General features: G+C 38.8%; 5 protein-coding genes across 7 annotated transcripts; all 5 read right to left on the bottom strand.

Annotated features, from left to right (window-relative positions):
* Nucleotides 1–1,560: 1,560 nt before the first annotated feature.
* On the bottom strand, nucleotides 1,561–4,494 carry LOC116733011 (UDP-glucuronosyltransferase 2B15-like). 3 transcript variants are annotated; one of them, XM_032583641.1, is made up of 2 exons: nucleotides 4,203–4,494; nucleotides 1,561–3,277 (listed from the first exon to the last, which is right to left on the bottom strand). In XM_032583641.1, exon 2 carries the CDS (start codon nucleotides 3,272–3,274, stop codon nucleotides 1,688–1,690), a length of 1,587 nt encoding a protein of 528 aa, XP_032439532.1. In that variant the 5' UTR covers nucleotides 3,275–3,277; nucleotides 4,203–4,494; the 3' UTR covers nucleotides 1,561–1,687. The 3 variants fall into 3 exon arrangements, with proteins under 3 accessions (XP_032439532.1, XP_032439533.1, XP_032439534.1); XM_032583642.1 differs by lacking the exon at nucleotides 4,203–4,494 and adding an exon at nucleotides 3,360–3,457; XM_032583643.1 differs by lacking the exon at nucleotides 4,203–4,494 and having other exon boundaries at nucleotides 1,561–2,796; nucleotides 3,087–3,168.
* A 113-nt stretch (nucleotides 4,495–4,607) lies between these two features.
* LOC116733009 (UDP-glucuronosyltransferase 2B20-like) lies at nucleotides 4,608–8,062 on the bottom strand. Its single transcript, XM_032583639.1, has 2 exons — nucleotides 7,938–8,062; nucleotides 4,608–7,180 (listed from the first exon to the last, which is right to left on the bottom strand). The coding sequence occupies exons 1-2, from the start codon at nucleotides 7,983–7,985 to the stop codon at nucleotides 5,591–5,593; spliced, it is 1,638 nt and encodes a 545-aa protein (XP_032439530.1). The 5' UTR covers nucleotides 7,986–8,062; the 3' UTR covers nucleotides 4,608–5,590.
* Nucleotides 8,063–8,684: 622 nt separating this feature from the next.
* On the bottom strand, nucleotides 8,685–10,452 carry LOC116733014 (UDP-glucuronosyltransferase 2B31-like). Its single transcript, XM_032583652.1, has one exon. It carries the CDS (start codon nucleotides 10,435–10,437, stop codon nucleotides 8,968–8,970), a length of 1,470 nt encoding a protein of 489 aa, XP_032439543.1. The 5' UTR covers nucleotides 10,438–10,452; the 3' UTR covers nucleotides 8,685–8,967.
* A 1,990-nt stretch (nucleotides 10,453–12,442) lies between these two features.
* Nucleotides 12,443–16,392, bottom strand: LOC116733010 (UDP-glucuronosyltransferase 2C1-like). Its single transcript, XM_032583640.1, has 2 exons — nucleotides 15,852–16,392; nucleotides 12,443–14,376 (listed from the first exon to the last, which is right to left on the bottom strand). The coding sequence occupies exon 2, from the start codon at nucleotides 14,371–14,373 to the stop codon at nucleotides 12,787–12,789; it is 1,587 nt and encodes a 528-aa protein (XP_032439531.1). The 5' UTR covers nucleotides 14,374–14,376; nucleotides 15,852–16,392; the 3' UTR covers nucleotides 12,443–12,786.
* A 4,189-nt stretch (nucleotides 16,393–20,581) lies between these two features.
* Nucleotides 20,582–23,778, bottom strand: LOC116733045 (cornifelin homolog A-like). Its single transcript, XM_032583704.1, has 4 exons — nucleotides 23,210–23,778; nucleotides 22,624–22,740; nucleotides 21,818–21,972; nucleotides 20,582–21,109 (listed from the first exon to the last, which is right to left on the bottom strand). Exons 2-4 carry the CDS (start codon nucleotides 22,727–22,729, stop codon nucleotides 20,990–20,992), a joined length of 381 nt encoding a protein of 126 aa, XP_032439595.1. The 5' UTR covers nucleotides 22,730–22,740; nucleotides 23,210–23,778; the 3' UTR covers nucleotides 20,582–20,989.
* Between the last annotated feature and the right edge of the window lie 616 nt (nucleotides 23,779–24,394).

Genomic DNA, 24,394 nt, shown 5'->3' with positions numbered 1-24,394 from the left:
CAACCTGCTTGAGAACAAAGCAGTAATTATTAATATTTTTAGCTCCAAAACAGTTTTATAGACACTGTGTGAGCTAAATTTCTGTCCTGAGTAATTTTTCTCACCAAAAGGAGGAAAAACATCCCAGACAATTGAAATTGTTTGAGTGGAGAATGGATTTATTGAGACAATAAGTGTGCGGCTGTATTTTTACCACGCAGATTCAACGGGAGCAGGGCCATTCAGATTGCTTCCTTCTAAATGTCACAGATCTCTGATTTATTGAATAACCCCAGTTGGTACCTAGTGAGCCGAAAGTCCTGTGAGACTTTTCGACCCGTCTCCAGCTCCCTCTGTTCCCCGGTGTGAACCTCGCTCAGCCTGCAGTCGGACATAAACACGATTAAACAGGAAGCCACCTGAATGTGACCTCCACCTCGAGTCCAACCCGGCATGGCGACAGCAAGACAAACCGTTTCTAGTAGTTTATTTAAATATGGGAGGTACTTCTGTCAAAATGTATTTCATTTAAAATCTTCTGTTATCTTCAGAATGAATGAATCATTAATAACATGTTCTAGCTTCATTCTTGGACTTCCGATTAGACTTTGAATAATTTTCCCTGTTGTATTTTTTTCAACAGTTGCTGCCACTTTGTACTTATGTTTATAATTAATTCATATAGATAACATTTAAGTCTTTCTGTCCCTTCATAAACTGTACAAACTTGAGCGTTGTAAACAAATTCATCATTAATTATCTTCTCCTGACCTGATGACTTTAAAATTAGATGCGTTCATCTCTAAAAGCTGTGCAAACTGAGGTCAGAAAGCTGATTTCTGCCTGAATTAGGAGCAAACCGTCTGATTTCCTGGAATATTAGGGACAACAATGGATCTCAATAACTTGTTTATAATTGGCCATGTCCAGTTTTTAAACACCAGAAAGACTAATCATTGCATGGGAGCATATAACACACAAAGATTTCCTGTTATTCTCAGGATTTATTTAAAACAACAAAGATAATTTCATTTTAGCTGAGAAAGTAAGAAGAATCAACGGAAGCAACTATTAATAATTACAGTTACTAATAATCAAACTTACCACACAATGATTAAATAATTAAACAAAAAAAGCAAGCACAATAAGATTTACAATTTATTTTCTATATTTACACTTAAGAAGTAAATAGTTCAATAATGAGCAAATGAACACTCAAAACACAATTTAATTAAATTTACTGATCCCTCGGGAATCTAATGAGGTGTTATGGTTTAATGTTGAGATTAAAGTTTTTATCTAAATCTAAGACTTGGTATAAAATCAGGACTCGCCTTAATAGATTTCTCCAGATGTGTGTCTATCATAGTTACATCACTTGTCTGAATTAAAAAATCTCTGGACTAGTCGCTGTTTAAGTCGAAAAAAGTCACTCTGAGACCAACAAGACGTCATTGATGCTTTGGTGGCTCGTTTTTCTTTTTTTTTTTCCTTTTTTTTCTCCGAAGAGTTTTTGCGGCGCTATGGGCTCGTATTTTTTGCGACAGTAGGCAGACAGGAAAGAGGGCGAGGAGAGGGGGGAGGACATGCAGCAAAGGTCGCCGAGACCGGGAGTCGAACCCGCGATGTCCGCGTCGAGGACTAAGGCCTCCAAACGTGGGGCATTCTAACAGTTCTTGTGGTTGAATGAGGGAGTATCTTTGATGAATTACTCTGGTTTGATCTTCTTGCTGGACCTCTTACAGCAGAGTAACCTACAGACAAAGATGAAACCCCAGATGGAGGTTCCAGTTACGGCCAGTACAAAGACTGCTACGTCTAGGCAGAAGTAGGAATACCAAGGCAGACCGAAACCTGCGGACTGCAGGTGGGCGGCTCCTTTGTTCCTGATGACGTACTCTATCCAGAAGATGGCTGTGTCCATTGGAGACATTGGTCGGTCACGGTGTAGCTGAGAGAGACGTTGGCTGTTTTCACGGTAAGATGGATTCTCCAAGATGTCCTTTAGAGCCTCCAGGAAATTGTCTTTGGTCAGCGATCGGACCTCCACCACCCTAGCTGCTCCGCGAACTTTCAGTCGGAGTAGGTTGTCAAATTGATCAAATAGGAGGGGCAAACCCAGAACAGGAACACCATGATAGACGGCCTCATACATGCCATTGGTTCCTCCATGGGCTATGAAGACTTTAGTCTTAGGATGTCCCAGGAGATCATTCTGGGGAAGCCATTTCACCAGCTTGGTGTTTTTGCCCAAAGATGAAGGCTTGTCACCATCAAAACGCCAAATCACTTTCTGAGGGAGCTCAGCAAAAGCAGCAGCAATGGCTTCTGTGATCCCATGAGGCAGAGCTGACACCAGTGTTCCCAGTGACATGACCACCACCCCATGTTCCCCAGAGCTCTGCATGATTTCCTCCAACTCATCAGGCAGAGGTTGGGCCTCCCTGCCCTGGAAGCCCCCTATGTAAACCACATTGGGCATGGTGGGTCTGGGGAAGTCAAAGATAAAATCTCCTCTACAAAGCCAGATATCAGCTGAGAGCTCCAAAGACACCAAGTCAGTCCCAGGAGGGAAGTATTTCTGGAAGACATCTGTGTAGGCTGGGTTAACGACAACGTACAACTCATAAAGATTGTAGAGATAATGCAACATATTCTTTGTCCTCTCTAGAAAATGCATCTGATCATGAAGTTCACTTCCTGATACAGGGGCATAGGAGACAGGAGATGGAGCGATGGATTGATGACTTTCTCCATTATTGATCCAGCGGACATTAAAGACCATTGGAAGCTTGAGGTAACCACCCAGAATAACACCCATAGGGAAAGCAGGATCCGTCAACATGAGGTCAAACTTCATGTCCTTTAACTTCTTCATTAGCACTTCATCCTCTAAAATTATATTAGACAATCGTGCCAAACTCTTATGGTTGTGTTTTAACATCAATGTAAGCAAACTGTGTTGACAAAATGAGCGTATAAAAGTAGGATGGCCACGGCAATCCATGACATCCAGGAGCATTTTCATGAAAATGCTCCTGTCTGCCTCATCGAAGAAAGATGGAATATGAATTGAGGTGTAAATGGAAGGGTTATTGGTGATGTACCAGCTTTTGGCGGAGTGCAAAACGGTGATTTCGTGACCCCTGGAGTGAAGCTGTTCCAGGATAACCTTCATGTTGATCCAGTGGCTGCCATCAACAGGCACCACCAGGATCTTACTGCCTTTACAGTAAGAGGATCTGAGCACCAGACAGCAGAGGACTGCCAGGAATACAGAGACCGCCTTGGACATTTTCTGCAAAGGAAAAACAAAAAGGTTTTTTTATGCCAAGCAGATGAACTTTTAAAAGAGGGGATAACGTATCAAATTTCTTTACTTCAGATACAAATGGTAAGAACAATCATTTAACCCTCCCACGGTGTTATCATGACGCCCAGAAGGAGTGCGGCTGATGTCACCGTCAGACAATGGTTAAGTGTCGTCCCATCAGTCAATCAGTTCCCGAAACGACACACAAAGAAAAACCTTGTAAAAGTGTATTCGGGGGTCAAACCTTGCTGGACTGCACACATAATGAAAAGCTCATCGGTCCAGTGGACCATGTCTCCTAAGACTGCAGGAGGCTTAAAAGCCAACCATTTTATCTAAGACAGAGTGCACTAAACCATTTCCATCCATTTTCTGTTCACCCTTTGTCCCTAATGGGGTCGGGAGGGTTGCCGGTGCCTATCTCCAGCTACGTTCCGGGCGAGAGGCGGGGTACACCCTGGAGAGGTCGCAAGTCTGTCGCAGGGCCACTAAACCATTTGTGTTTTAAAATTCAAGAGTTGCCACTCGATATTTTCTTCCCTCTTCTAAAAGAATTTACTTGGAATCGACGAAGGCAAGGTATTTGTCAAGCTTTTTCTCTTTTATCTGACAAGTTTAACGATGGTTTTTATACTCAATTACATTTGGTCTCGTCAGACCAAAGGATATGACTCCAAAAAATAAGGTGTCTGCCCCATTTTGCAAACTGCAGTATGGCTTTTTATGTTGCATTTAGAGTAATTGCCTCTGTTATGTTAAAATTTGATGAAGTATCAATTATGCATTTATCATCATGTAAAAAATGCAGAATCCAAACATATTTAGTTCACTCAGATCATCTCGGGAAGCAGTTAGAAAATGAACAATATGGAGTTGTTTTTGCATAATAATGTAAACTGAAAAATCAAACCTGAATCTAGATGAATCCTATTCCAGATGATTGCCTTGAGCTGTTCATTGTCAGGAAGCCGGATTGTATTTGACACTCGCCTCACATTTCACAGCGAGTCTGAGCTTGTAGGACAAAGTCCAGTATGTGTACTAAAGGCAAGTTACAAAGTTTTATTGCTTGTCCTGAAAGGCTGTTTGGTATAATTATGTAGCATATCTGTATCTGTTTAGTCAATAGCTGGGCTGCGGAAAGTGTGGTTACATTTCCTTTTTTTCACACTATCTCTAAAAGACCAAATCTGAGTTTTATTTTACCTAACAAAATTAAGCTGAGTCAACATCCCTTTTTCCTTGACATGTCCTCTTCGTAAGAACAAAATGTTTGATCCAGTCGGGAGTCAGAGAATGACAGCAAGACAATAAGTAGAGAAACTGCAAAGACTGATTTATTGTGACAGAGGCAAAAAAAAATTCAGGTTGCTTTTCAGCATGTAAGTCTTGCGTTTAAATCTCAGCCATCAACATAACTTTTTTTGTTTCCCTGTATACAAATTTACAGAAGACTCATATTGAACAGTATTTAACTTTCCATTGTTTCGGGACTATACCGAATAAAATCAGTAGAATTGTACAACCATTTTCAGTTGGGAAAACCACAGGCCAATCATGTATTAGTACGAAGTAAAAACGTGCAACAGCAGAACCTTTTTCAGGACGATGTGCAATGAACACAGATCTCAAGAATACAAGACAGTTTTTCTAGGCCTTGCTACTCTTACAAGATCTTTATACCCTCTTTTCGCAACTCAGATTACATAAACATTTTTGAACCTGTACTTCTCTGAGCAAAGAAGCAAATTACTAAGTCTCCTTGGAGGGCAAGAAAGTCGTTCTCAATTATACTCTCAAAGTTATGTGGGTATAAGAATTGCCACTCTCAAATAAGGATTAAAGCCAACATCTTTTATAAGTTGTGTACAGAAAATGTCATAGAAGTTGTAGAGGAGCGATCAACTACACAGAGAAAAAGCTTTTGTTAAAAGTAACCCCCCTTAATATAAAAAGTCAAATATTCCTGAAAGTGTGATGTTTTTCCAGTGGCTTTTTCCTATGATCTTTTCTTGACAGGCCTCCTTCATAAACATTAATACTACCATCTTCTAATGTTAGTATTAATGTTGTATTTTACTGAGAAACAGGTCTGTTGCAAAATCCCTTTTTTTCTAAATTCAATATGTCCAGAAATAACATATTAATGTAAGATAGTTAACAATTGTATGGTATTAACATTGAATATGAGGCAGAAATGTTGGTATATTGCACAGCTTGTTGTTTTTGGTTAAGCTACAGGGAGGACATTGTAGCAAAGCTGTATATTTATTCAAACGGAAGTAATTTTTAAATAAATTACTCTGGTTTGATCTTCTTGCTGGACCTCTTACAGCAGAGTAACCTACAGACAAAGATGAAACCCCAGATGGAGGTTCCAGTTACGGCCAGTACAAAGACTGCTACATCTAGGCAGAAGTAGGAATACCAAGGCAGACCGAAGCCTGCGGACTGCAGGTGGGCAGCTCCTTTGTTCCTGATGACGTACTCTATCCAGAAGATGGCTGTGTCCATTGGAGACATTGGTCGGTCACGGTGTAGCTGAGAGAGACGTTGGCTGTTTTCACGGTAAGATGGATTCTCCAAGATGTCCTTTAGAGCCTCCAGGAAATTGTCTTTGGTCAGTGATCGGACCTCCACCACCCTAGCTGCACCACGAACTTTCAGTCGGAGTAGGTTGTCAAATTGATCAAATAGGAGGGGCAAACCCAGAACAGGAACACCATGATAGACGGCCTCATACATGCCATTGGTTCCTCCATGGGCTATGAAGACTTTAGTCTTAGGATGTCCCAGGAGATCATTCTGGGGAAGCCATTTCACCAGCTTGGTGTTTCTTCCCAAAGATGAAGGCTTGTCACCATCAAAACGCCAAATCACTTTCTGAGGGAGCTCAGCAAAAGCAGCAGCAATGGCTTCTGTGATCTCAGGGGGTAGAACTGACACAAATGTCCCTACAGACATGACCACCACCCCGTGTTCTCCAGAGCTCTGCATGAATGCCTCCAACTCATCAGGCAGAGGTTGGGCCTCCTTGCACTGGAAGCCCCCTATGTAAACCATATTGGGCATGGTGGGTCTGGGGAAGTCAAAGATAAAATCTCCTCTACAAAGCCAGATTTCAGCTGAGAGCTCCAAGGACACCAAGTCAGTTCCAGGAGGGAAGTATTTCTGGAAGAGATCTGCGTATGCTGGGTTAACGACAACGTACAACTCATAAAGGCTGTAGAGATAATGCAACATATTCTTTGTCCTCTCTAGAAAATCCATCTGATCATGAAGTTCACTTCCTGATACAGGGACATAGGAGACAGGAGATGGAGCTATGGATTGATGACTCTCTCCATTATTGATCCAGCGGACATTACAAACCATTGGCAGCTTGAGGTAACCACCAAGAATAACCCCCATAGGAAACGCAGGGTCTGTCAACATGAGGTCAAACTTGGTATCCTTGAGTGTCTTCATTAGTGTTTCATCCTCAAAAATATTATTAGTCATTATAGATGTGATCTTATGCATGTCTTTTAACAGCATTGTAATCAATTTGTGTTGACAAAATGAGCGTATAAAAGTAGGATGGCCACGGCAGTCCATGACATCCTGCATCATTTTCATGTAAAAGTTCCTGTCCATCTCATCGAGTACTGTTGGAATATGAATTGAGGTGTAAATGGAAGAGCTATTGGTGATGTACCAGCTTTTGGCGGAGTGCAAAACGGTGATTTCGTGACCCCTGGAGTGAAGCTGTTCCAGGATAACCTTCATGTTGATCCAGTGGCTGCCGTCAACAGGCAACACCAGGATCTTACTGCCTTTACAGTAAGAGGATCTGAGCACCAGACAGCAAAGGACTGCCAGGAATACAGAGACCGCCTTGGACATTTTCTGCAAAGGAAAAACAAAACGATTTTTTATATCACGCAGATGAATTTTGGAAAAGGGTATGACTTATGTTTATTTACTTCAGATTGAAAAGGTAAGTGTGACGCTCAAGAGGAGCGCGACTGATGTCACAGTCAGACAGTGGGGAAGCGGGAGGATTTTCCCATCAGACCGACAGTTTGCGAAATGACCCACAAAGAAAAACCTTTGCTGTATCAGTATGACCCCTCCAGATCCCTCACAGGGTAAAATGCTTACTGGGTCCAATGACATGGTCTTTTAAGTCCCCCAGAGGGTTAAAAAACCAACAGTTTAATCTAAGTGTCTGAAGAGTTTACTAAACTTTTCATGTTTTAAATTCTAGGAATTTCCAGGAGAAATTTTCCTCTTTCTTCTGGAAAAATGTATTTTGGATCAATGAAGGCGAGATATTTAGCAAGCTCTTTTTTTCTGACAAGTTTAGCAATGGTTTTTATACTCAGTTACATTTGGTCTCATCAGTACAAAGAATATCACTCCAAAAATTAGGGACTGCATTTACATTTGCAAACTGCAATATGGCTTCTTATCTTGCTTTTAGAGTAATGGTCTTTGTTACATTCCAAATACGATGAAGTACTGACTACTTATTAACAGAAATGTAAAAGAAAATGGCAGAAGACAAATGTATTTAATCACACTCAGATCAACTTAAAAAGCAGTTAGAAAATGAACAAAATGAAATATGTTTTTCATAATAACGTGAACTGAAAAATCAAACCTGAATTTTGATTAATCCTATTCCAGATGTTTGCCTTGAGCTGTCCATCGTCAGGAAGCGGGATTGTATTTTATACTGGTCTCACGTCTCAGTCAGCAAGCCTGAGCATGTGGGACAAAGTCCAATACATGTACTAAAGGTAAGTTACAAAACATTTGTGCTTGTGCTGAAAGGCTGCTTGTTTTACTTACGTTGCATATCTGTATGAGTTTAGTCGATAATTTGTGGGTGTTTTCTTTTTCATATAATCTCTTAAATACCCAACAAATGTCATTTTTATTTTGTCTAACATAATTTAGGGGATCCAATATCCCTTTTTCCTGGACATGTCATTTTTTATAATCAGAAAACAAGAACTCATTATGTCTGTGTTACGACATAATGAGTTCCTCATTAAATCTGACTGATTGCCATGTTCATTACAAAGTGCGTACCGCTATGCCATAGAACAGCGATGGACACAAAAAAGCTCAAAAGTTATGGTTAAATGCTGCCTTGTCACCTTATTGCATGCAAGCACTGTCATTTCAGCTCTATGTTCTCATATGTCCATTTAAAACTGTTGCACACATTTATGGCTATATATTTGCAACCAGTCAAGAGGAGAGCGGCTGATGTCACAATCAGCGGCACTGAAGGGTTAAGTAGTGTGGATGAAAGAATTGTCATGCTCAAAAAAAGTATTAAAGTCACAACTTTAATCAGTTGCAGACAGAAAATGTTCAGCAATACATTTTTTGTAATCATTAGAATTTAAAGATTCAAATTTGACAATTAAAAATAGGAAGAAAACATTTATTTATATTTGTTTCAGAAACAGATTTGTTGCAAAAAGCACTTTAGTTTTCTCAATTGATATGTCCAGAATTAACATTTTAATGTAGTTTAGATGAGTTTTATGGTCTTAACGCAACATTGAATATGAGGAAGAAATGTTGGTATATTGCACAGCTTGTTGTTTTTGCTTCAGCTACAGGCAGAACCCTGTAGCAAAATTGTATATTTATAAAAACTGAAGTAATTTGATTAATTACTCTGGTTTGACCTTCTTGCTGGACCTCTTACAGCAGAGTAACCTACAGACAAACATGAAACCCCAGATGGAGGTTCCAGTTATGGCCAATACATAGACTGCTACATCTAGACAGAAGTAGGAATACCAAGGCAGGCTGAAACCTGCGGACTGCAGGTGGGTCGCTCCTTTGTTCCTGATGACGTACTCTATCCAGAAGATGGCTGTGTCCATTGGAGACATTGGTCGGTCACGGTGTAGCTGAGAGAGACGTTGGCTGTTTTCACGGTAAGATGGATTCTCCAAGATGTCCTTTAGAGCCTCCAGGAAATTGTCTTTGGTCAGTGATCGGACCTCCACCACCCTAGCTGCACCACGAACTTTCAGTCGGAGTAAGTTGTCAAACTGATCATATAGCAGAGGCAAACCCAGAACAGGAACACCATGATAGACGGCCTCATACATGCCATTGGTTCCTCCATGGGCTATGAAGACTTTAGTCTTAGGATGTCCCAGGAGATCATTCTGGGGAAGCCATTTCACCAGCTTGGTGTTTCTTCCCAAAGATAAAGGCTTGTCACCATCAAAATGCCAAATCACTTTCTGAGGGAGCTCAGCAAAAGCAGCAGCAATGGCTTCTGTGATCTCAGGGGGCAGAACTGACACAATTGTCCCTACAGACATGACCACCACCCCATGTTCCCCAGAGCTCTGCATGAATTCCTCCAACTCATCAGGTAAAGGTTGGGCCTCCTTGCACTGGAAGCCCCCTATGTAAACCATATTGGGCATGGTGGGCCGAGGGAAGTCAAAGATAAAATCTCCTCTACAAAGCCAGATATCAGCTGAGAGCTCCAAAGAAACTAAATCAGTCCCAGGAGGGAAGTATTTCTGGAAGAGATCTGCGTATGCTCGGTTAACGACAATGTGCAACTCATAAAGGCTGTAGAGATAATGCAACATATTCTTTGTCCTCTCTAGAAAATCCATCTGATCATAAAGTTCACTTCCTGATACAGGGACATAGGAGACAGGAGATGGAGCTATGGATTGATGACTCTCTCCATTATTGATCCAGCGGACATTAAAGACCATTGGCAGCTTGAGGTAACCACCAAGAATAACCCCCATAGGAAACGCAGGGTCTGTCAACATGAGGTCAAACTTGGTATCCTTGAGCTTCTTTATTAGTAATTTATCCTGTAAAACTTTACTTGCCAAGTTCACCAAACTCTTATGGCTATGTTTTAACATCAGTGTAATCAAACTGTGTTGACAAAATGAGCGTATAAAAGTAGAATGTCCACGACAATCCATGACATCCTGCATCATTGTCACATAAAAGTTCGAGTTCAGGTCGTCCAAGAGTGATGGAATATGAACTGAATTGTAAATGGAGGAGTTATTGGGGATGTACCAGCTTTTATCAGAGTGCAAAACGGTGATTTTGTGACCCCTGGAGTGAAGCTGTTCCAGGATAACTTTCATGTTGATCCAGTGGCTCCAGTCATGGGGCAACACCAGGATCTTACCGCCTTTACAGTAAGAGGATCTGAGCACCAGACAGCAGAGGACTCCCAGGAATACAGAGATAGTCTTGGACATTTTCTGCAAAGGAAAAACAAAACGTTTCATCTAAGTCTCTATAGAGTACACTAAACGTTTCAGACTTTACATTCCAGGATAAATTTTCGTCCCTCTTCTAGAAGAATGTCCTTTTGATCAATGAGACTAAAGTTAAGACATTTGATGAGCTTTCTCCCCTTTTCTGTAAATGGAACAATAGTTTTTATGCTCAAACAATTGCATTTGGTCTCATCAGACCGAAGGATATATCTCCAAAAATTAAGGTTCCCATTCTCATTTGGAACCTGTAATGTGGCTTTTTATGTTGCTTTTAAAATAATGGCCTCTTCCACTCTGAGTGACCTTTCAGCCAATGGCAATACAAGACACAGAAAACGATGCTGTCTTACCAAACTTTTCATAAGAAGGTATTTTGCTTTTGTTCCGGGTTGATTTGCACATTTCACACCAAAAATATGTTAGGATCCTTTCTGAACAGAATGATGACTAAAAATTCTCATTTTGTTTATACTTGAATATAATTGTTTGACCAGTAAGACGTATAATTTTACAGTGTCTAGAATTAGTAACCAAATAATGAACCAGATTTGTGGAGAACCGTCTTCTAATCAATTAATTAGTTGATTAATGTCACACAAAATATTTTTAAAGGTGTTGCCTTAAAAAGTCTTGGTGTCATCAGAACTTTTTAAGTCTTGATGAGATTTGCAAAGTCTCATCAAGACTTATAAAGACTTGATGAAACTTTATGGATTTGAAGACTTTATATATCTCATCCAGTCATCACCTGGGCTCCCAAAATTATATAAAGCAATAGTAGTCTTAGTTTATGCCAACTTCGCAAATAAAAAAACTAAGAAGGGAAAAAAATTCCCTGTTGTTCAAAAATTTTCAGATGGAAATCATTCCAGTAATTCTGTTTGATCGAAAACAGGAAAAGGTTAATATGATTTTATGTCTGGCAGTGAGACAAACAATCCAAAAAATTTGGATGAATTAAAATAACTGAACAAATTTTCTTTCATCAACTTTATTAATATCTTTGACTTTTTCTTTTGTAGTTGTTTATCTCTACATAAAATCCAAAGGTATTTGGAGTTTAGCAGCAAATATTTTCCAATTTTCTTGGAAAACAAAAAAAAAGAATACTGTATCCATTTTCAGGACTCCATATAAAACATGAGAATTACTAATAGGTTTTTCACTCCTCTGTGTTGATAAGCTTCTGATGTGCATGTTTATCTTCAGCTTGTGTATCTGGTGTACTCCAAATATGATGAAACATTCATTGTACATTAACAACCATGTAAAAAAAAAAAGAGTAGTCAGAGTCCAAACATATTTAATTCACTCAGATTAAAATAAAAAATGAAAACAATGAATATGAAGTTGTGTTTTCTTCAGGTAAACTGAAAAATCAAACCTGAATCTTGATTAATCCAATTCCAGATGTTTGCCTTGAGCTGCCCGTCGTCAGGAAGCAGGATTGTATTTGACACTCAGCTCACGTTTCAACCAGCAAGTCTGAGCTTGTGGGTCAAAGTGCAATATGTGTACAAAAGGTAAGCTACAAAGATTTTATTGCTTGTGCTGACATGGTGTTTGTTTTAATTACAGAGCGTACCTGTATGCATTTACTGACATTTTCACTGCTCTCTGTTCTCATATGTCCATTTTAAATTGGTGCACACATTTATGGCTATGTGTTTGCTGCCAGGAGGCAGGAAGGAGGCTTGATCTCCACAGAGGAGTAACAAAATTACTGAATACAGAAGGGACAGTATTTCATGCTGTAATTTGAATTAATTTATGTTCCTGTGATGGATGAGAACAAGAAAGGCCTTTAGAATGGCTCTTGAAGAATCAAATAATATGGGTGAAAGAATCGTCACACTCAAAAAAAGTATTAAATTCAACATCTTTAATTAGTTGTGGACAGAAAATCTTCCGCAATACATTTTTTGTAATCAATTAGAATTTAAAATTTCAGATTTGACAAATAAGGATATGGAGAAAACACTTATTTTTGTTTCAGTAACAGATCAGTGGCAAAATCACTTTAGTTTTCTCAATTCATATGTCCAGCATTAACATTTTAATGTAGTTTAGATGAGTTTTATGATCTTAACGCAACATTGAATATGAGGAAGAAATGTTGGTATATTGCACAACTTGTTGTTTTTACTTCAGCTACAGGCAGAACCCTGTAGCAAAATTGTATATTTATAAAAACTGAAGTAATTTGATTAATTACTCTGGTTTGATCTTCTTGCTGGACCTCTTACAGCAGAGTAACCTACAGACAAAGATGAAACCCCAGATGGAGCTTCCGGTTATGGCCAATACAAAGACTGCTACATCTAGACAGTAGTAGGAATACCAAGGCAGGCTGAAACCTGCGGACTGCAGGTGGGCGGCTCCTTTGTTCCTGATGACGTACTCTATCCAGAAGATGGCTGTGTCCAATGGAGACATTGGTCGGTCACGGTGTAGCTGAGAGAGACGTTGGATGTTTTCACGGTAAGATGGATTCTCCAAGATGTCCTTCAGAGCCTCCAGGAAATTGTCTTTGGTCAGCGATCGGACCTCCACCACCCTAGCTGCTCCGCGAACTTTCAGTCGGAGTAAGTTGTCAAATTGATCAAATAGGAGGGGCAAACCCAGAACAGGAACACCATGATAGACGGCCTCATACATGCCATTGGTTCCTCCATGGGCTATGAAGACTTTAGTCTTAGGATGTCCCAGGAGATCATTCTGGGGAAGCCATTTCACCAGCTTGGTGTTTTTGCCCAAAGATGAAGGCTTGTCACCGACAAAACGCCAAATCACTTTCTGAGGGAGCTCAGCAAAAACAGCAGCAATGGATTCTGTGATCCCATGAGGCAGAGCTGACACCAGTGTTCCCAGTGACATGACCACCACCCCATGTTCTCCAGAGCTCTGCATGAATGCCTCCAACTCATCAGGCAGAGGTTGAGCCTCCTTGCACTGGAAGCCCCCTATGTAAACCATATTGGGCATGGTGGGCCGAGGGAACTCAAAGATAAAATCTGCCCTGAAAAGCCAAATATCAGCTGAGAGCTCCAAAGACAACAAGTCAGTCCCAGGAGGGAAGTATTTCTGGAAGAGATCTGCATAGGCTGGGTTAATGATGAAGTGCTGTTCATAAACACTGTAGAGATAATGCAACATATTCTTTATCCTCTCCTGAAAATCCATGTTATGGTGAAGTTCACTTCCAGATATAGGAACATAGGAGACAGGAGATGGAGCGATAGTTAGATGACCTTCCCCTGTATTCATCCAGCGGACATTATAGACCATTGGAAGCTTTAGGTAACTACCAAGAATCACGCCTAAAGGAAGTGCTGGATCTGTCAATACTATGTCAAATTTAGTATCCTGTAACCTCTTCATTAGCACAACATCCTCCAAAATTTTACCAGCTGATTTTGCCAGAATCGTATGACCATCTCCTAAGGCAGATGTGAGCAAGTGTTGTTGATAAAATGTGCGTATAAAATTGGGATAGCTTCGTCGATACATGACATCCTGGATCATTGTAATGTAAAAGTCTCTGTCTGCGTCATCCTCCAACATTGGAACATTAATGGAGGTATAAATGGAGGAGTTACTGGGGATGTACCAACTCTTAGCAGAGCGTAGAACTGTGATTTCATGGCCTCTGGAGTGAAGCTCTTCAAGGATTATTTTCATGTTGATCCAGTGGCTGCCATCAACAGGCACCACCAGTATCTTGCTGCCTCCACAGTAAGTGGATGGGAGTAACAAGATGCAGAGAAGTGCCAGGAATACAGAGGCAGTGGTGGACATTTCCTGGGGGTAAAAAAGGCACAAAATGAAATAATTGTTAGTTAACCTTAAAAGTCAAATAGTAGCACATTTTATCTATAGCTCTATTATATTTGAATGATATGTAGAGGTGGACGCACTTCCAATAATATGCTATAGCAGAGCTAATTAATTGTTTAGCTTTTAGCATATTTTCTAACTTTAAAAATGTTTAGTGCACTTGCCCAATTAAAATTTTCCAGATAAATTCTAAATTGCTTATTTACTTGCTTCAACATAGAACAAGTTGTGTTGTTCTATGTTGAAGTTTGACTGTTAATAATTCGAGTTGTTAGACGCTTATATTCATGCTCTTATTTTGGAGTCTGTTTACACAGCAGTTCTGTTTCCTCTCCTCATGTTGTCTTTTTGCAGACACTTTGAGTAAGTGGCAAGTAAACAAAAAGTGAACAAATGAGGTAGAAAAATACCAAGGTTGTTAGTTAAACAAATAAATTAAAAAAATTCACCTATATGAATTATTTTGAAAAGCTTTTGTGTTATATGTTTTTCTATCTTGTATGAAACATCAGAACTATCAAATTACAAGTATTTTATAGAGAACCCCATAAAGGAGGGAAGTTGCAAACAGCTAAAACTGGTAAAACAGCTGTAAACGGAGTAACCAAACTTATCTGTTTATCTCATTTACTTCCACTTGGAACAAGGCTAGGTCACCTGCCTTGAGTCATATAGGTGAATGTTATTACTCTGTAACTCAGATGGATTAGTATGAAGAAAGTGAAAACCTATTTTGTCAATTCTCAGCAGTAAAAACAAAATTTAGGTCAGTTTTTGTTTGAAGACACTTGGTGTATTCTGAAAAGTTTGAATAGAGCAATTAAAAGCAGATTTAGGTGCACCATGGTATAATTTTAGAGCATGTCAATGAGTAGATTTGGTCCTAGTTACCATGACAACAGAAGAAAACCCGAAGGCTTGAAAAAAGTGATCGCTTTGTGATTTAAATTTAAAAGTCGTAGCTTTGTCCTAATTTATTTAGTTAATTTTCTAAATTGCTGTCTGGTGGGCCACAAAAAAAAATCAAGGTCCGCAAATGGCCCCCGAACCTCACTTTGAACAACCTTGATCTATATAATGCATTTCTAGTGAATTTAGTTAATACAATAAATTAACTTTTCAAAATTATCCTACCGTAATTTATTAACTAAGACCGTACAAACACACGTGCCTGTAATGCACCTCCTTTTCATGGGTCATAAGCAGTGCCAAAAACCAGTATGTATGTGTATTTTTTAAAATATTCTGTTTTTTTCTTACATTTCTGTAATTGTTACATTTTTAAAATTTACTATAAAGAAACACAGCACACAATATACACACCAGTGAATATGGAAAAATAGTAAATTTTAAAGCATAATTGATCCATAACTGATCAGTACTCAGTTTGGTTTAGTGCTGTTTGTTTATACATATAAAGGGTTCGTTAATTAACTCACCTGACTGTTGTTGCACCCGATTCCCAGAGTATAATTTGTGCTGCCAGTCCTCGGTGAGCCAGGATAATATTTGATACTTATTTTCAGACAGCTGAGCTTTTGTACAAAGATGACCTCAGTTTGTAATCAAAGTCCAGTTTGTAGATTAAAGGTGAAGTCATCAGAGTTCATGGCACGTTTAACATCAAATATTACTCGTGAACATGGTAGTTCAATGGATTTATTCACTAATTTCCTTTTGAGATTTGATAAAGGAGTATTTCTTTGAGTTAGTAGGTGTTGTGTATTTTATTGTTTCATGTTATTTCCCCAGTCAGCCTGTTCAGTTTGTCAGGCTGAATTAATTTGCACACAACTCAGTTTTTACACACCTTGAATGAAACAAAGTCCAGTCTTTGGGTTAAAGGTAAGACACAAACACTTATCATGAAAATTGCATTGGTTGGCAAAATGATGTGCATGAACTTAGCACAAAAAGTACACTAGGCAAGTTTATTTGTTTAGCACATTTAAGCAGCAAGACAGTTCAAAGTGCTTTACAGGATGAAAACAAAAACAATACATTGCAATGGGATAATAAAGGTAAATAAAGAAAAATTGGACTATAGACTAAAATTTATTATTTTTCAGTCAACATTAATCAAAGGCAACTCAGAAAATGTAACTTACACCCCCTCTCCCAGGTTCTGGGACACTGTTAGCGATAGACATGCTCTGAAAAGGAAGAGGGGCCCCAAATCAAATTTTACCCCCAGACCTTATATAACCTTTGGCCGGCCCTGCTGGAAGGTTATATTTCTGTATTTTTCCAAACTGGTCACTGAATCCAAAGCACGCTCTTACATCCTTTTTGGTTGCACACAAAAAATGCTTCTGGAACACAACAAAAACCTTCCAAAGAGACGGGAGTGGCAGGGGAAAGAGAGAAGGAGGAAGCAGCAAGGTCATACAGCGGAGGGAAAATAACACGGGCGTTCGTGATTACGGCGATAGATCGAGTCCCAGCTCAGTCATATCAGCGAGCCGCAGCCTTTCCCTCCCCTCGCTCGCTCGCCCTCTGAGGATTTACACAAACCACAACAAGAGTGGGACAAAGGTGATCATAAAAAGGTGGCTGCTGTAAAGGTTTTACGGTTAACTATTAACCCTGAGGAGAAGCTAGCATTAGCATCTGTCATCTTACAGGTACAGGATGCATACTTACTGTAATTTTAGTAATTATTAAAGCTATGGTGATTTTTTAAGAAATAAAACTTATGCAGAAATTTCAAGTTACTGTGAAGTAAGAATTGTAGTCAGTAAGAAAAGCACTAGTACAAAATAAAAGTAAAAAGTAGCCAAGAAATTACTTAACAGTAAAAAAGTATTTGAACACAACTCAAGTCCTAAGTATTTGATAAAATTATTTAATATTTAAGAATTACATAATCAGATCGATAAAAATGTACATTTATGTGGAACCAAAATGAAAATAATTCATATAGATAGCAAAATTGGGCAAAAGAAACATTTTTCTAGATCATTATGGAACTTAAACAAAAACTGCAGGTGTGTGTCTGGTGAACTTTTGGTTAAAATATGTTTTGTCCTTCATTCATTGAAATTATTCACAGTGAAATCCAGAAAATGTACTAAATTAAAGAGAAGCAATACGTAATAAAATTACTGTAGTAAAAGTAAAAAGTACAGCTTAGTAAATATACTCCTAAAAGTAAATTTTTTCCAAGTAAGTGAAACTGAGTAAATGTAACTAGTGATTTAAATCAGCTTAAAAGAAGCATCTATGAAGAAAATAGTCAGCATGTAGGTGTCATTTACTGTTTGAACATTAAAAATTTAACTAATAATGACAAAATGTGGTCTAATGTAATCAGTTTTAGTCATGCAGTTCAGTTTTTTAAACAGATGTTTCAAGCGTAGGCCTTTCTTCCCTTTACAGCAGGAACTGGTACTGAATCAACGGTAAGGGTGAGTTTGAGTGTGGTGGGAGCTTTAGCACCCTCTGGTGGATGGAAATGGGAATAAACATGCAAAACAAAGAAATGGAAAATGTAACAGTTTTGTACTCGAGCAAAAGTTTCAACATGTTTTTAAGACTAAAAATAGTCTATTTTCTAGTGCAAAACATTTTAAATAAGACAAAACTAACATATATGTAAATTTTCAGCAAGATATAGCAGCTTGTTTTAAGTCAATAATTCCTTAATATTGATGAAAAAAGTACTGGTTCCATTGGCAGATTGTTTCACTTATAACATGGGGAAAATGTCTTGTTATAAGTGAAATAATCTGCTATGATAATAAAAATCTCTTAGTAAGTTTTTGAGTTTTTGCAGTGGATCCAGAAATTTTTCTCAAATAAGAATAGCGATACTTTATAAAAAGAAATTAAAGTAAAAATAAAAGCATAGTGTAGTAAAGCTTATTTTTTTCCAAAAAGTTACTAAAACAAATGTAACCAGTTACTACAACTCTCCCACTAAACATACAACATAAACTACTCAGTCTTCACTTTAAGTTGCATCATTATTTATTCTCCACAGGAACAAATAGTTTTCATAAACAGCATGGATAGTTTGTGCATGTGTAATCCAAAGTTTCACATCAAATCTAGACGCCATAAAATAATCCACAGTCAGAGCAAGCTGACATTTTGCATAAGAAGTAAAAATAGCTGCAGCTCAGAGAAGAAGTGGGAGCTGCTTGTGAAGGCTGCAGCTCTTCCTCCTCTCAACAATGAGTCAGGCTTAAAGGATGAATTTCATCATTAAAAATCATTTTCATGTTTGGATCGCTACATCCATCCAACACCGGGCTGCAGAAAAGGATCTAGCCAACACAGAATTTTATCTTTCTTTATTATTATTATTTACATGTAAAAAATGCTAAATACAAAATATTTTAATGAAATGTTACAGTCTCATTTCTAAGTGGAGAGAAATAAATATAGCTCTATTCCCAAGAATTAGAACTCTTAAAAAAAGAGAACATTTAATTTAATCAGATATATCAGTGCCTCTAAGTCTGTTTTTGTGTAAATATTTCTGGGTTTTTAAAATTAAAACCCCAAAACTCTGGTTAATTAAAGATTAATTTGTCTGCATCATTTTTGATTCATAAAAACTTTATCCTAATTTCTTTAAAGTGCATCACCATGACCTAAATTTGTACCATTTCTGAACTGAGGTCAAAGGCCACACAAAATCATTCTAAGTGCCACTAATGGCCCACGACCCACACTTTGGACACCCCTAATCTGATGCTTTTCTTCTGTTTTTGTTCTGACTTGACTTGAATAAAATCAATTCTGAGAAGAATGTCTAAGTTGTTTTTTTCTTACTTAATATTTGAAATTCTTATTTTTGAAACTTCATGTTGAGTTCACCCTGATTATATTTATCTGATTTGAAAATGGTTTGATTATCTGAAATATGTGAGACAGAAAAGCAAAAATAGAACAGATTTTCACAGCACTGCATCTAAAAACACCTTTAGTTTGTTTTAAATCATGTTTTTTTGTGAGGATATGTTTAAAATCTAATCTTTTCCTCAGATAAGGCCCAACAAGTTGAGACGGAGCTGCTGATTTGTGACGCCGCCCTCTGCTGGAGAGGCGACGCAACTCCCAAAATAGAAAGTTGATAAAATTCCTTCACGTCAAACTTTTAAGATTAAACCAAGAATAAACTGATAAAACTCTGCACTGCAAAAACTACCTTTTAGTTTCATTGAACTGTTTTATTATGATGTATCTCCAATTTTATGAAATTTACAATTTATTTAATAGGTAAAAATTGTTAAACTTCCTTCTAATCGCCAGTTTCTTCTTCTGTAGGATGTTTTTGTCTTCCAATGAGACATTTTCACACATTTAAAGTCTCATAACGAAGTACTGGAAACTGAAGCACTCGTACATGTTTGTTGCCATGGTGACTACTCAATCAAAGGAAGGCCTGCAAATAAAAACAATCATTACTGTTTTCCTCAAGCGGTTCTTTCCATATTTGCCACACCTTGCACAAAGTTTGACACAGAGCCCAGATATGTGAGCAAATCTCCCTGGAGACACTCAGTTCAGCTCTGAGGCTTTTCCTTCCTCTAATTGTTCAGCATCATGAAACGGATCGGTTCAGCTCCCATATCGCTCTTCACACAGCTGACTCAGACGCCAGGCATGAACTGTGACTTGGTTACATGTTAAATGAAACACACCAGAACCCCCACAAGTCTCTGGCACCATCACTCAAAAAACGAAATACAGCCTAAGATCATGCTCAGCAGTCAGCGGTGTTTGGGGGACCTCAGAAATCTGGATGTAAGATACCTCCAACCCTACCGACATATCGATGTCATGTCGGTATGAGGTGGGGTTTGCTGGTAGGGTTGAGTTTTTGTAGGCTTGGAGGTAGGGTCAGGGGAGACTGTAGGCTTGGAGGTAGGACCAGGGGTTTGTCGGTAGAGTTGGGGTCTGTTTGTAAGGTTGGAGGTAGGGTCAAGGGTCTGTTGGTTGGCTTAGGGTAGGGTTGGGTGTAGGGTTGAGGGTTTGTAGGGTTGGAGGTAGGGTTGATTGGTTTGTCACCTTCAGCATTTTAGGGACCTCAGAAACCTGGATGGAAGACACCTCTGACCCCACTGACATACCGATGTCATGTCGGTATGTCAGTGAGGAGTCTGTAGGGTTGGACGTAGGATTATTGTGTACATATTAAATCTTGATAGAAACATAACTCATATTTATTTCCAGTTTTTATTAGGATATATACACAGTTTCAAACGATTGCATATTGAATATTTTTAACTTAAAAGGCGAAGAATAGGCCTTATATTTCCAGATATACATGCATATTTGTTCAACCATTACATAAAAATGGTAAACAGAAGTAAATGTGTGGAAGAAAGCAGTATTTTCTACAATAAAGAGAAAAAAATGTGAATGCATGGCTGATAGTTAAATATTTCCCTATTTTCCATCCTTTGTTCCTTTTCACTCAATGTTCAATCAGATGTTCCTGGAAACATGTGAAAGTCTCTCTTAATCCAATCAAGCGTGGCGACTCTTTGGGCGCCAGCTCTCTCCGATGACGGCCGTGACGTCAGCTTCTCGGGTTGTTGATGAGGGAGCGGACCATTAGTTCTGATCAGGCGGTCGCGCTGACAAACACCACCGGGTTTTGTCTCGTCTTGATCTCTCTGGATATCTGACACCAGGTGCAGGGCCCGCAGAAGCTCGCATACACACAGTCGCTGCAAACGCTTCCCTGCGGAGAACAAAATGTAAAAACCACACAGCAGAAAGAGTTTACAAGAGTTCAAGATGTGAGCTGGAACAGGTTTCAGATTATCTGAGGTCAGATAAACACTGCCGCCGTCTCGGGAACACTTTGATTCTTTTCTGTAAATAAACAAATTATTAAAGAGGCTGGATGAGTTCAAGGTCATTATAGTTAACTAAAACTAAGAACATAACAAAAACTGAAACTGAGAGAATATTTCCATTTACTGGGGTAAATAGAAACGGTAAATAATTAATGAGTTTATGAAACTAACTAAAACATACTGAAGTTATAGATTAATATCCATTGTTTTTGTGTTTATTAATCTGTTTATTAGCCTTTCGTACTGATGTGAAATAATTTTTTACGTCAGCTGTCGGCAATTTACGGCATTCCATAATCCACCTGGCGGCAAAGACGCTAGTCCACAAAATGGCGGCAGTAAAGGTTGGGAGGAAAAACCAGGCAGTTTGTTTTTCAACAATAATTGAATACATTTTTTTTAATGGTATCTTCTGTTGAATATTGAATACCCAATCAATGCCTAATCACAATACTTTGACCTTTCTGAAAAAAACTAAAACTAATAATAACATTTAATAAAAAACTAGCAGACACTCTAAAAACTAAATAAACTAACTGTATTAGACAAACAAAAAGTCACAGACATGCAATATAATTATAATGAAAAACCTCGATGCCGTATCTCTGGCGGATGGACGCCCGGAGTGCCGTGGCCATGGGCGGGATGAGTCCGAAAGCGTCCAGCAGGGGGAGACAGAGACACTCTCCAGCCTCCTTCGCTGTCCGGCAGGCGAAGCAGGGAAAGCACCAGCAGGCGTAGCAACCTGCAGGAAGGACAGGCGGGTTGATGATGTCGGGGTGAAAGGTCAGGCTGCTGGGTGAACCCAGGAGGTTACAGATGACTTCAGAGATCAGAGACGAGACGCTTCTGTCCTCAGATGAGGACGGGTTGATTATCATCTAAAGATGGACGCCCTGATTCCAGATCAGTCTGGAGGAAGCTGAGTCAGCAGACGGTCTGTCTAACAACTCAACCATCAGTTTATCCGTCCGTCCGTCCATTAATCCATCCTTTCACTCTTTGCTCTTTAGGTTTGGAGGTCTCCGTATTTCTCCTCAGACTTTTGATACTTTCAGTTTGACTTCCCAAATTCAACATTTGTATTGATGTGGTTAGAAATCAAAGGAGCTCATTATTTGTCCTCCGTCTTCTCGTAGTTTGATGTTTCATTCTGTATCGTTAGTGACACTTTTATCAGAAACCAAGTTTTGTCAAAGAAAAGAAACTGATAAAATAACTTCTACTTTCTGCTCAGCCAAGTTGACTCTAAGGGAAAAAGCCTGGTTGGCATCATGTGTTAGCTGCATGCTCCAGCGTTACCATTCTGTTTTAATTCTGGTTTATCTGGTTTATTAAAATCTTCAGCTTGTTAAACACGCTGAGCTAGCGGTTACTCTTATTGACTCGTACTCACAGAGAGCGCTGTCCTGGCAGCAGTCACAGATGCCAGAGGACCACTGTTTGGACGCAGAGGTCATGGTGTACGCCCGGGGTTGGGTCGCCTGGACGTCGGCAGACATGTCTTCTGCTCCTGACAAAAGGAAATAAAAAGGAAATAACAGTCCTAAGTTTCTAAATACATTTTACTCATGTGTAGGAACATGTTGCAGACTAACTCAATAAATGGGAGACATACTTTATATTCATTTTATTTGTAGAGTAAATAGTTTAGCTTACTTTTTGTTCTGTTGTCTCTTTAAAATTTCAGGTAACCTAACAAATGTTAACATCAGATTAACTAAAAATCAGACCAGCAGTTTTATTTTTTTTTAAAGAAGCAACCCAAACCAACCTGGCTTTATTTGAAAACATAATTGCCCTTTGAGGGTAAGTTACAACCCAACACATTTAAAACTGTTTGTGCCAACAACTTCTGTTTCTGAAGGGTTTTTATTACCAAACAAGATGCAGAAGTTCCAAGTATTAATCCAAAACACACAGAAATAATCTAAAGCCTAATCCTGATTCAGAAATGTAAGGTTACTCTCTTTGAGTCTTACCTCACCTGTGGTCCAGAAAGTCTTACACCTGAGACGAAAACATGACATGTGGCAGAGGAAGCCTGTTAATGACTGGTTTGTCCAGCTGGAAAGAGATCATCAAAATGACAGTCCAACGTCAGACAATGAGACCGTCGAAGTATTTTTAACTGTAATCTCAGAGATCTTGTTCTTTTTAAATAGCCACAGCTTTAACCCATCTTACTGTCTTCATTGTTAAAGATGTCTGATAGTGGAAAACAATGTTCTCCACCATCATGGCATCCACAACAGTGATAAAAGGAGGTTATCTGGAGTTACTGTACGTCATTGTGTTCTCACATCAGTGCTGATGTTTTGTTTGTAGTTGTTCGAAAAAAAAAGCAGTTTGTACATTTGTGTCTGAAGAGTGCATCAAAATAATCCCACCTAAAGTAGCTTGATGCTGCAGCTATTGGATGGAAATGTAGTAAAGCTATTAGCCAACATTTAAACTGGCCTTGTTCCAACAATTTTGACTATTTCTGACTTTTTAAAATGCCTTCTAAAAATAACAAAAATAGTGCAATAAGTCAGTTTGCAAAGATCTTTTATGAAACAGTAAGTTTAACATGTCATCCTTTCTGAAAAAAATAGAATAAAATAATATATATATATATATATATACAGCAGGATTTCCCCCAGTGCATTATAAGCCTGGCGGGCCAGTCTGAAAAGTCAAGTTTTGCTTTGAAGAAGGCAACATTTGAAGAAAGTACCCATGAAGAGAGCGCTGACCAAGGGAACAATTTCTCCAATCTCTCAATGGAACCAACTTCCCCGGCTGGGGTTGCTTGCTCTGTCGATGAGAAAGTTCTCTCAGAAACAACAGATGTTTTAAAGAACCAAGTCCACAAAAATGAAGAAAGTGACATTGACAATTTTTGTACGTTTTCCAACTCTTCAAAAAATGGTTGGATTAACGCCAGTTTTCAAGGAATACTGAACTTGAATTTTACCAGAAAGTGCCTTTCTCAGAATCCCCAGAAGTTTTTTGAATCTTCATCAGCCACACCGTTATGTGCCAGTCTCATCTCTACAGCCGTTCACAATCCGGGGAAATATTTTTCCCCACTGGAAATGTCCCGGGTTCAGGTGGAACTGAGAGAAAGTGAACTGTCGTCTGACTTGGGTAAAGACTATCAAACTTCAAACTTACTGGAAGCT

This window comes from Xiphophorus hellerii, chromosome 14 (assembly GCF_003331165.1).
Source record: "Xiphophorus hellerii strain 12219 chromosome 14, Xiphophorus_hellerii-4.1, whole genome shotgun sequence".
In the NCBI taxonomy this organism is placed as follows: Eukaryota; Metazoa; Chordata; class Actinopteri; order Cyprinodontiformes; family Poeciliidae; genus Xiphophorus; species Xiphophorus hellerii.
The sequence above is the reverse complement of the archived record's forward strand: the minus strand, read 5'-3'. Positions and strand labels throughout refer to the sequence as shown.